General features: G+C 38.7%; 1 protein-coding gene and 1 long non-coding RNA gene across 2 annotated transcripts; one reads left to right on the forward strand and one right to left on the reverse strand.

The window, feature by feature from the left end:
- Positions 1–8931: 8931 nt before the first annotated feature.
- On the reverse strand, positions 8932–10338 carry btg4 (B-cell translocation gene 4). The gene is made up of 4 exons (XM_055200419.2): positions 9991–10338; positions 9779–9916; positions 9393–9657; positions 8932–9308 (listed from the first exon to the last, which is right to left on the reverse strand). The coding sequence occupies exons 1-4, from the start codon at positions 10161–10163 to the stop codon at positions 9105–9107; spliced, it is 780 nt and encodes a 259-aa protein (XP_055056394.1). The 5' UTR covers positions 10164–10338; the 3' UTR covers positions 8932–9104.
- Positions 10339–10466: 128 nt separating this feature from the next.
- Positions 10467–12863, forward strand: LOC129440861 (uncharacterized). The gene is made up of 4 exons (XR_008643271.2): positions 10467–10539; positions 12307–12468; positions 12556–12671; positions 12787–12863. It is a non-coding gene; the product is annotated as an uncharacterized lncRNA (long non-coding RNA).
- Positions 12864–13253: the final 390 nt, after the last annotated feature.

Raw genomic sequence — 13253 nt, forward strand, 5'->3', positions numbered from 1 at the left:
GTGAGTCATACATTCCTATCTGGTCATTGAACCGGTGGGTCGGATGAACTGGTCTTGTGTGTAGTTTACAACTGTTGTAGATAGCACTGGTAAATATGTCATTTCTATTCAGTTAGCTGTAAAGTTGCAGTATCTTAACAAAAATACATCAAAACTATTTTTATTATGACAGTAAAAAACGCATGTCAAAAAATTAGTTCAGATGCAAAACCCTTTAAGTGCATCTGACGTTTTGTCATAAATGATCATTTTTATCAGGCTCATTATGTGTAAGGGTTTTGACTTGTCTGGTCAATATCTTTTATTTAAAAAATTCTGGTTTCACGTTTCATATTTTTTATTTTGACGGTTCATTGTCTTGATTGTGTCTAGTTTCCCTATTTCCTTGATGTGTCATGTCCTGAACCGCTCCATTGAGGAATATGTTGAGGAGTTATTGGACTTAAGCTACCAGGTGGAATTTAATGATGTGGTGCTCAAGGATCTGTTCTGAAATGGAGTTCATGAGACCTTAAGCCATCGTATGCCACACAATGCCTCAATCTGGACTATGGATAAGGTGGCCATTCGTGCCAGTTCCGCCGGACACGTCCCAAACATGTTTTCGGGTTCGTTCTCCGGAAGTCCCGTTGGTCGACCGCATACGTCATCAAGGTTTAATATTTCGGGTTTCATTTCAGAAAAGCAACCGTTACATTTCAAGGTAAGAATGAAACTACAATGATTGTATGTCTTAAAAGAAATAAATCTTAATTTTCTAATGTATTTTAACTGAAATGTGATGACGTATGTGGTCGAGCAACGCAACTTCTGGAGAACGAACCCGAAAACATGTTCGGGACGTGTCCGGCGGAACTGGCATGAATGGCCACCCTAACTATGTAGAGGTATATAGACTTTACTCTGTTGATAAGTGGCTCTCCCTTTACTGTGGGAGCTGTAGACGAGAGGCACCACAGCCCCACCACGACTATCACACCAGAGCTCACTCAAGTCATGCTTGTTTTGTCATCACCAGCGCAAGTCATGCTTGTTTTGTCACCGCAAGCTCAAGTCATGCCTGTTTTGTCACCGCAAGCTCCACTCATGCCTGTTTTGTCATCGCCAACTCAAGTCATGCCTGTTTCACCAAAACCAGTTAAAGGAGCATTTCACCCGTAGAAACATTAATCTTTATTGAAAGTGCGTCATATTTGTAGTCAAAATTTAACATACATTTCGAATGTGGTGCCTATTTGACCGAGAAAAGGGGTGTTTGTAGTCTCACCCCTCAACAAAAATATTGGACTTCCTTCTTTCAATGATGCAAAATTATGATTTTTACATCATTGAAAGAAGGAAGTGCCTCACTGAAATGAGTATTTCTCCCGTCTCAGGTGAAACTGAGAAAATGATGCACGGCCATTCAAAAACATGACTGGGGTTCTAACGATACAAAGCTTAATGCAAATGGGTGAAGTGTCCCTTTAAAGTCACACCCGTATCTGTTTCTGTGTCTGAGATGGCCACCACCATGTTTGTGTCTGTTCCCAAGATGGCGGCCGCCATGCCTGTATCTGTTTCCAGAGATGGTGCCGCCATGCCTGTATCTGTTCCCAAGATGGCTACCACCATGCCTGCACTTGTTTTTAAAATGGCCGCTGCCATACCTGCACTTGTTCCCAAGATGGCCGCCGCAATGCCTATATCTGTTCCCGAGATGGCCGCTGCCATGTCTGTATCTGTTCTCAAGATGGCCGCCGCCATGCCTGTATCTGTTCCCAAGATGGCTACCACTATGCCTGCACTTGTTTTTAAAATGGCCGCTGCCATGTCTGTATCTGTTCTCAAGATGGCCGCCGCCATGCCTGTATCTGTTCCCAAGATGGCTACTAGGGTGGCCATTCGTGCCAGTTCCGCCGGACACGTCCTGAACATGTTTTCGGGTTCGTTCTCCGGAAGTCGCGTTGCTCGACCGCATACGTCATCACATTTCAGTTAAAATACATTAGAAAATTAAGATTTATTTCTTTTAAGACATACAATCATTGTAGTTTCATTCTTACCTTGAAATGTAACGGTTGCTTTTCTGAAATTAAACCAGAAATATTAAACCTTGATGACGTATGCGGTCGACCAACGCGACTTCCGGAGAACGAACCCGAAAACATGTTCGGGACGTGTCCGGCGGAACTGGCACGAATGGCCACCCTAATGGCTACCACTATGCCTGCACTTGTTTTTAAAATGGCCGCTGCCATACCTGCACTTGTTTTCAAGAGAGCCGTCGCCATGCCCGCACCTGTGCTCAAGACGGCTACCACACCCAAGCCACTTCACAAGAGGACTGCCGCACCTGAGCCATCTTGTGTTCACAAAATAGCCAACGTACCTGAGTCAGTTCACAAGAAGGCCGCTTCTATAATGAAGGTAAACTTTATGACTAGATGCTTTGTTTCTATTCTGTTGTATACCCCAAAGGTGTAAGTGTGGGCGGCTGGTATTCCTAGTCCGGTGATCTCCAGTTCCAGGGTCCCTATGTCCTCTATCCTCTGTGCTTCCTATAATGGCTGCGGCTCTGTGGTGTGTTTGGTCTGTCTTTTGCTCTTTGTCTCCCTCAGAGGATAAATCTGAGTTTCCTGAACTTACTGTCAGGGTTGAAAGGTCCGAACCTGAGTTTTTTTAACTTCCTGTTTCGGCTGAAAGGTCCAAATTCGAGTCCCCTTAGCTCCCTGTCTCGACCAAGTTGGTTGAATCTAAGTCTCCTGGACTTCTTGTCCTGATTATAAGGTCAGCCCACATGGTCACTCCCAAGCTCCGTAGACTTTCTGCCCTTCCCAAAATGGCCATGCACGACTCTTTGCCCTGTCCAAAGTGGCCGACTCTGAACTCTCTGTCCTGCCTAAGATGGCCAATCACGAACTCCCTGAATTCTCTGCCTGTTCCAAGATGGCCATTCCTGAGCTCACTGAATTCTCTGCCTTAATTTACTTGCCTTTTGCTAACCTGGCTAGGCCAGCCTCTCTCTCTCTCTTCTGTCTCTGTTTACAGGTTCAGAGCACCACCAGTGCCACTCTGGTTTCCAGTGCTTCCAACACTTGTTTTCAAGTTAGCCGTTACCCCCTTAAATATTTTTTGCGGGGTAATAAGGGATGAGGCCGAGTGCATCGGCAGAGGCCTTCTGCTTCATGGTCCTGGCCCGCCATTGCTCCACGACTGAAGACCACCTCTGTTTCATGGTCCTGGCCCGCCATTGCTCCATAGACAAGATCCGCCCCTGCTTCATGGTTCTGGCCCGCCATTGCTTCACGGCCGAAAACCACCTCTGTTTTATGGTCCAGGACCACCTTTGCTCCATCACCTAAGCCTGCCATTACTCCACGGTCCAGGGGTCTCATTTATAAAACTGTGCGTAGGATCCTTACTTAAAGTACACACAAATGCTAAAAATGGCATACAGCAAAAAATATTAAGACTTACTAAACAAAGTAATGTTCCCTTTATAAATCACAGATCACCTGCAAGTGTGCGTATATGAATCATCCTCAGATCCCACCCTGCAAGCCCATTCTCTCGTCAAGTTTGTTTTTTATAGATCACAAAATTTGCGTGGGAACTGGCATACGCACATTTTATAAATGACACCCCAAGACCACCATTGCCACTGCTCCATAGCCAAGGCCCACCACTACCCTATTGCCGAGTCCCACCACTGCCTCAAGGTCAAAGGTGATTAGTCAGTGAATGAAATGCCTAATTTACTCAAATGTCAATTGTCATATCATTGGTATTTAACAAATTTGACTGACTGACTTTCATTCCAAAACCCTTTATTGGCAAAAAAACTCCACTTTTTTTGGACAAGACACACCTAAACAGTTAAAAAATTTAAGGTGCTTCACGATTCCATAGAAAAAAAAAAGAGTTTTCTATCTAAAGTGTAATTTATAGTCGTGCGTAAGTTCTATGCTGTAGGCTATGCGTATGACTGTCTTTAGCTCGACGTATGTGCAGGGCCTGCGCACAACTATAATGGGCCCTTTAATTGTTCTTTAAAGCACATTTAACATCTGAGGAACCTTTCTATTTCACAAAAGGTTCTTTAAGGTAACAAAAGGGTATAGAGAAATGATTATTTAAAGAACTGTTAACTAATGGTTCTTTGAGGAACCAAAATGGTTCTTCTATGTAAAGAACCTTTTAAAGGCGACATTTCACAAGACTTTTTTAAGATGTCAAATAAATCGTTGGTGTCCCCAGAGTACATATGTGAAGCTCTAGCTCAAAATATCATATAGATCAATTATTATAACAAGTTAAAATTGTGCCGTTTTTGGGTGTGTCCTTTAAAATGCTAATGAGCTGATCTCTGCACTAAATAGCAGTGCTGTGGTTGGACAGTGCAGGGGGCGGTATTATCCCCTTCTGACATCACAAGGGGAGCCAAATTTCAATGACCTATTTTTTACATGCGTACAGAGAATGGTTTAACAAAACTAAGTTGGGTTGTTCTTTATCACATTTTTTTAGGTTGTTAGAAGCACTGGGGACCCAATTATAGCACTTAAACATGTAAAAAAAACATGTAAAAAGTTATCTTTGGAAGCTAACTGTGATGTCAATCTGAACAATAAATGAATTTAGATGTTTTTGAATGAACCAAAAATGTTGCTTTGAATTGACTCACACTGTTAAATCAGATGGGTTGAGTGCCAAAAAAAACAAGCGGGAAAGTAAAATTAAAGCAGAAAGCACTTGTCTGGAACCGCAAAGATTTGGAAAGTATCGTTGTGAAAACATCCTTAGGGATATAGTATGTAGTAACAGGAATGGGAGGTGAAATATGTAATCACTTGAGCCGGAAATGCCAGAGGGACCAATTGCGTAACATAATGTGTAACACCCACCACATCTTAATTTTTTTTTTTTTTTTTTTTTTTGAGAAAACAAGACCTGTGAGCGAGGAAGGCAAATCTCCTCCTTCCAGCATTAAAAGCATCTTGTTTGGATAAGGGAATACTTCAGACCTCAAATCTTTGGAATGCATTGTGAAAAATGTTTAAAAATTCATTCATCTCTTATGCTCCTCCGATTGCAGACACTTACGGAAAAATGTGTGCACTCGACACGCAGACTGACAGTAACTCCTCCCACTCTTCCCATAAACCTTTCAGCTCCACTGCTTTCCCAAGAGAAATGCTTTCGCATACCATAAAGCAAGACACGCAAAGACTTTGGAACAGCTCCAGCACCACTACAATGTATAGTATAACTGTGCATATATGAAGTTTCTGCTCTGGGTGGGTTCAAAGGAAAACCATACGTGACAATGTGAAAATAATAAAACTTATGACAACGATTGTATGCTACCAAACATTTGAATTCAATTCTTTATTACTTTTTACATTACCAGGTATACATTTTATAATGATATGTGTTCCCTGTGATTGAACCCACAACCTTTGTGCTGCTAATGCAATGCTCTACCACTGAGCTACAAGAACACAAGAATATTTAACACATATTTTACAAGAATAATAGTAAGGTTGAAATAAGAAATAGAAGTATGGGAATATTAAAAAATGTACATATTAAAAATATACACTGTAAAAAATGCTGTAGAAATTACAATGTTATTGCAGCTGGGTTGCCGGTAATTTACCGTAGATTTAAATTAATGTTATTTACTGGCAAGAGTTTGTTCAAAGTTAAATAAATTTTAAATTTTAACAAGTCTTTATCTTTACAGAATAAAACTATACAATAACAGCCTCATGCAAAGCATTCTGGGAACCAGAAATCATCATCAACCTTTTTCTGTTTTTTGCTTCAGATTTTGTTTCCCAGAACGTTTAGCTTGATGCTGTTTTTTTAGTTTTACTCTGTAAAGACAAAGACTTGTAAATGTTAAATGTTCATTTAATTTTGAACAAAATGTTGCCCGTAAATAACATACATTTAAAACTATGGTAAATTACCGGCAACCCAGCTGCAATTTCTACATATTTTTTACAGTGTATTTTTTAAATATTTTAAACATATTTAAATATATTTTTAACAATTAGCCACCCTGTTTCTAGACCATTATCTCAGCCATGCAACTTTCTGAGAAAAAACACATGGAATGCGTTTCTTCAATTACTGGTCTGAGTTGTAGAGACTGAAAAACCTTGATTTATTATGTAATCGTGATCACAATCATACAAAGAAAACGCCTACTTATAATTTTGATATTACTGTTTAATATAGCTATAGATTACAGTATGCACACTCATGCGGAAAAAAAAAGATTTCAACTAGTGCAAGGCGTGGTTGTGTCCATGGTCACACATCTAATCAGGAAAAGATTATAAGTGCTTTTTATATATATTTAGCTTCACCTATTTTAGGCATCAAACCGATAACCTCTTGAGAGGACTGAGATGCGTTTATCTAAACTGTTATGGCCTTCCACACGGCACAGCAGAAGACTGATCGACTACATTACTGTAACAGCTGCAGTCACAATATGACTCACATAAAGAGTGGCCCTCAATGTCTGTTCTTCACAGGGTGCTCTCTATATATTTATTACTGAAATAAAATGATCTACAGAAATTATTTTGTGATTGACATCAGGGGCTAAACCTGATTACATTGGACTAAGGTCTTTTCTACATACTGTAGGTGGAGCTTGCCAGGGGGTTGCCCCCATTGGCTAAGAGGACTTTTACAAAATAAATTATATTCCACAACAACTATACATAATTTAACTTCTTATATATTTTAAAATGTTACTTTGTAACATACTTTGTAAAACAATTGTGTATCTGTTAAACATATCTGTATTTATGAGAATGCTGCACTCTGTAAAGACTTAGGATGCTTCAATATGAGATCACTGCATAAAAAATGGTTACAGCAAGAGAAACGGGTTCACGGATTATAGTATTGTTATTGAAAAATATATAATGGTCCACATTTTTTACTTTTTTTGTGTTATAGTTACAAAAAAAGTATAGAGTATTATGTTTTATTTTTACATTGAGGCTGATATTTTAATGTAGTCAACAAGTATACACTTTTATTCAATAAAAATCTAAATTAATCACTTGTTTCAGTATACCCACTAAACAGGACGTCGGATAGACGTGCAGATCATGTCTATGTTGGGTCCGTCGGTCCATGACCAATTCTGGACATCTATTCGACATCCAAACTTGGTCCACTATTTGGACGTCCAACCATGACCCTACTTGGACGTGATATTTATGGGCAACATTTGACGTTTGACCTGGGTAATTTTTTGGACGTCGTATTTACGGGCAACATTTGACGTTTGAACTGGGTAATTTTTGGGACGTCATTTGGACGTCATATTTACGGGCAACATTTGACATTTTAACTGGGTAATTTTTTGGACGTCATATTTACGGGCAACATTTGACGTTTTAACTGGGTAATTTTTTGGATGTCATTTGGACGTCATATTTACGGGCAACATTTGACGTTTTAACTGGGTAATTTTTTGGACGTCATATTTACAGGGAACATTTGACGTTTGAATTGGGTAATTTTTTTGGACGTCATTTGGACGTCATATTTACGGGCAACATTTGACGTTTGAATTGGGTAATTTTTTTGGACTTCATTTGGACGTCATATTTACGGGCAACATTTGACGTTTTAACTGGGTAATTTTTTTGGACGTCATTTGGACGTCATATATACGGGCAACATTTGACGTTTGAACTGGGTTATTTTTTGGATGTCATTTGGACGTCATATTTACGGCAACATTTGACGTTTGAATCGGGTAATTTTTTTGGACGTCATTTGGACGTCATATTTATGGGCAACATTTAACGTTTGAACTGGGTAATTTTTTGAACGTCATTTGGACGTCATATTTACGGGCAACATTTGACGTTTTAACTGGGTAATTTTTTTGGACGTCATTTGGACGTCATATTTACGGGCAACATTTGACGTTTGAACTGGGTAATTTTTTGGACGTCATATTTACGGGCAATATTTGACGTTTGAAAGGGGTAATTTTTTGGATGTCATTTCCGCGTCTATGACAGGCCGATGTCTATTACATGATTAGGCCTATAAAAATGTCTTTACAAATATCAGCATTATTGTACCAACATGATTAATACACGAATAGTCTAGATTAGTCTATATGGATGGGTGAAGTGCAGACTCAATCATGTCTTTTCACTTTTTTCATGTCTCTTTTCCTTACACGGAGGTTCTACGGATGTCAACATTTAGACGTGCAGAAGACGTCGGAAAAACGACGTCACCGTTACAAAACAACCCCTTTTATGGACCAGATTCGGACATCCAAAAATTATGAAAAAGACGTCATTCCGACGTCACTTTGAGCAGTGGGCAGATTCTACGATAGACCAGTCTGCCCCCTAAACTCAACATTGGGTCAAAAAAGGGAGTCCAACCTGTTGGGTTGCTTTTAACACACTATCAATTTAAACCTTTTCTGGGTTAATAACATCAGGGTTTGTCCCTTTTGGACCCCGAGTGCGTCGCAAGGCCATAATGTTCACAGAGAGGAATAAGCATTTACTTTTAACTTAACAAGTTGTAGATAAGTGCATTTTTAAACAGAAAACCAATCATGTCCGTGCCTAAAAAGTCAATTGAATGAAATCTGCACAGATTTCCCACATGCTGGTGGGTCAAAATAGCACAAAGTATCAACACAATGGGACTTCCTGACAAAGCACATATGGCCTATAATGTACTATTAATAAAGTTCCCACAAGAGCAAACACAAATAGAGCAATCGGCTCTCATTCTCATTCTGAAATCAACTCCGTCATGCACTGAAGTGGTCAAAGACTGTAAACAAACACCTCTGCAATAAAAGCCTGAAGAAGAATTAACCATCACTTGCTGCCATCTTGTGGCATAAACACACATCCAATTGAAAGAATCCCCAAGCAATTTTTATTAAAATCGATTCTTTTATTTAGAATGTCTCTTTCACACCACAAATAAATCATTAAAACAAACCTTTAAAAGTGCCTTTATGGCATCACATTTATTACTTTATAAGTTAATTTATATTAAATGACACCTACAGATGCCTGCACGGCACATGGTTTTAAAATAAAAGTCTAAGAGCGGTTCTTGCTGATCCAGTGATATCTGTCCACCCTTGGACCAGAGAAGGCATAGGAGGGCCTGTAGCCCTTAAAACTTTTATGAGGTGGGTACTGACCACCTGAAGAATGCTGCTGGTAGCCCTCATTGGCAAAAGGCTTTCTTTTAGGGTAGGGCGCCCAGTTTTGCGAGGGTTGGGGTGCTCCAAACTCACTGAACTGAAAGCAGCAGATAAGTGTGCAGTTTTTAAAAAAGCAGAATATTAAGAAAAAGCCTAGCCAGAACCCATTTCTGGGCCTTACCTGATAGACACTGTTGGGGTTGGAAACGGTGGGGATGCATTTGGGTTCTGGAACTGAAAGACTGCTGCTGTTGGTGCTGACGCTGGTGCTGATACTGATGCTGCTACTCATGCTCGTGTTGCTTCCTTCCTCATCGGAGGACGTTCCAGAGTGATAGTCTGATGAAGCCCGTTCCACTGCATTATTTATCCTACGAGAGAATTCCCCATCCCTTTTCTGACCCTCCAAAAGGGTCACACAAAATGGAGTTGACTTCTCACCATATCTTAAAGAAAAAAGCAATCAAATTAGCATTACTAGTAGACATAACATCCACTATAATGGCTCACTACCTATATAACGGTTTATTACATTAAAGCTTAAGCAAAGCCCAGCTACAGATTTACCGGCATGACACTTCTCCAGGATCAACCCAAATGGTCATCTCCTTCGGTAGGCCAAGATCATCATAACTAACACCACTCTGGGAGCAGGCACGCTCGATAACCAGATCCTTCGGTTGAGATCTGTTCATCCTTAGACACCTGAAATAAATAAAAAAAATTTATCACATTAGTAAGGCCACAATTTCTCAGGAAATAAAATTAAGGCTGCTCACCGAAAAGCTTGTCCTTTGGATGGGTTATCTGGGTACCAATGGCTTTTGTAATTTTCAAAGAGTACTGCAGTTAGTTCCACAGCAAATTTCTCCCTACTAACACGATCCAGTTTGCCATGTTTTTTTGCCAACCTCGCAATGAAAAACACAGTGGCTGCAATCTCTTCTTTCATTTTCAAACACTGAAATAAAGACTCAGTGGGGCAAGAATAATTAATAAAAAAAAAATTAAAAGTGCTATAAAACTACAACAGCTATAAACAGACTCTTGACCCTTAAATATCACTGTGCTGTTATCTGTTTTAGCTGTGCCAACTCAAGCCCCACACTAAAATTTGGATTCACACCCAAAACCAGTCAGGGTCTTTTTAATGCCTCAGCACATGCTAATTGGTAATTGGCTTAAACAGGTGTTTCCAATTTTAAGACCAGTGTGTGACAATTGCACAAAATTACGTCTATAATCACTTGACAATGTGTAATGACTTTCTGTTTTATCCAATGTGATATGGTGAGATACCCCAAACATAAAGGCCATACGCTATATTGGTAAGCATCATTAATATGAATTTGTTTGCAGATCTTTTATTTTAGACATGTTGCATTGTTTAAGCAACAATAACACATACAATAGACATAAAGTAATACTTTATTAGAGATTGAGTTCAGGTAGATTGACAGTCATCTCAATGTTCAGGTAAACTTCTGTAAATAAAAAGTCTACATACAAATTAACCAAACTTACAGTCATAAACCCAACAAATGACAAATGTATCCTTTCAATTTCTTGTGTGATACATTTACAACAAAGCATTTTTTTGGGCAACATATTAAGAGAAATAAAGATTGTTTACTTAAATTGCACTGATGTTACTTATTAAAAAATAAATTTAAGAACGTGATGAAATTAAAACTGTGTTTTTGCCTACGCTGTGAGGGCAAGCCTAGACCTGTCTGTAAATGAATAAAATGGTTTCTCGGGAAACTTAGTCCAGAGAACCATTGTTAAACACTGTGTATGTAGCATTATTGCCTACCAACAGTTAACAACATAACCCTGTGTTGACATAGGCGCTTAAGTATTTTGCTATCTGCTAGGCTAGGTGCACATGACTTTTGTTACTTTTAACCTAAGGAATAATAACAGTATCGTCTGACTATTAAATCCCTGTTTCTCGGACAGGGATTAGACTAGTCCTAGACTAATGTAAATGTGAGAGCTGTCCAAACTGAAAACAACTTGCACTGACATAGCCTATCTTAAAATACATCAGTGCTCTTCCCTTAAAATGTACAAAAGTTGCCTAATGTTTTAGTAACCTGTGTTTGTTAAAACTTGTTATATTTCCTAATTAAACTAATCCCTTTCGGAAAACCTCCCCTATATGTAACTATCATTGATAATTCCAACTTCATATTCTGATTGGCTCTTTTTATATCTTTAGGTTTGTTCGACTTCATGCGGCGCTGCAAGAACCGAAACCCAGATTACGTCAAAGTACCGCGAGAACCATTCGAGAAATCATACGAAATGCCATTTCGTCTCGCTCTCGCTGCACTTTGACGTCATCCGCCTGTCAGTAGCGGCGCCGCATGAAGCCTATTAACTGCACGTTCTGTATGAATGCGTCAGTGTTGCTTGGCGACCATAAACTGCCTTAAAGGTAGAATAATGAACTGGCTTACTTGACGGAAGAATCGTTTGTTTTGATCATTAAGAGTTTTTAATAAACAAAATTAATTATTAAACATTTGTGCACTTTTTTATGCTGTTTTGTTATTGTTTATTTAAAATCAATAAGTAGTTGTAAGTTAATATTTGCTAACTGCACAGTCAAGTGCTTTAAAACACACTAAATGCATTAAACGGATAATTCTTTCATCATTGACTTACTCTCATGTGGTTACAAACCTGAATAAATATCATCAGCCCCATTCACTTAGTATTATTTTGTATCAGCCTACTATGGAACTGAATGGGGCTCATGATCAGTTTGGTTACAAACATTCATCAAAATATCTTCTTCCGTGTTCATTAGAACAAAGTAATTTATAAAGTTTTGGCACAACATGAAAGTGAGAAAATAATGACAGAATTTTAATGTTTGGGTGAATTAGGCCTATCCAAAAATGTACTACATATAAGATTATTCAAAATGTACTAGCTCAATTAAACTGCAAATAAATAACGTTTACTTATTCATTGATACGCTGTTTATACTTTAGAAGTACTTGTCATCAGGTTCATTAACCTAACCTAACGCCTCTATAGGCTATTTATCATCTTTTACCGCGCTCATCACTGTGTCTCCTAAGAAATAGCGCCAGGTTCTGGTGCTGTGAGCGCCGCAATTCGCGCTCGTGGGCATCCCGCCTCAAACGGCGCTGAATTTAAACATGCCCCTATAAATACTGATGGGGTGTGCTGGAATCCGAGGCAGAGGGAAACATGAGAACACACAGAACTGCTGTCTTCAGGTGAGAGCCACAATATATTTGCTTGTTTATTTATCAGCCTGTAAATTACTTTGTTTTACTAAGAAAGTTATCTAAACTTTATGAAAGTGTATTAAACCCCACCTGGAAATGTGACGTCAGCAGGGTCATAACAACTAGAAATGAACACAAACTTCACAGTGTTGACGCATTTCTCAGATTCTGCGACTTGTTTAAAGATGATGGTCACTTATTTTATTTATTTATGTATTTATTTATTTACCTATTTTAAGGCGGTCTTCACTGTTGGTATGTAAATGATACATTTTTAAATAATATTATTTTATGCGTCTTTTTTAGGTTCCATTGCTCACTGAACTGTGAATATTAAAACATCAGCATTATGTGATAATATAATAAACTGTTGGGGTTGGTTTGTAGGCAGTGTTGTTAGCTGATTGTTTTATGTAAGCTACAATCACTAACCATACTGCCAACACAACGACCTGCAAGCAAACACAATAGGTATATAAAAACATTTACTGTAGCACCTGCTGTTCTGATTATGTAAAACTGACAGCTAAATCTGCAACTAGTATGTTTATGAGATCTTCAATCAATAATTCACGTAGTTTCTTCTGGTAAAACTGATGGAATTGATTCTGACAGAAAATGCTGTGTGGTCACCAGGCAGTGTAGTTAGTTGATTACAATGTTTTTAGTAATCACTAACCTCACTACCAGGTGAAGGCCAGTTTAAAACAACAATGTCTTTGGTTTTATTTATTTTTGCTGTGTTTTAATAAAGTAATAAAGTTAAATGCGTA

This window comes from Misgurnus anguillicaudatus, chromosome 22 (assembly GCF_027580225.2).
Source record: "Misgurnus anguillicaudatus chromosome 22, ASM2758022v2, whole genome shotgun sequence".
Classification (NCBI taxonomy): domain Eukaryota; kingdom Metazoa; phylum Chordata; class Actinopteri; order Cypriniformes; family Cobitidae; genus Misgurnus; species Misgurnus anguillicaudatus.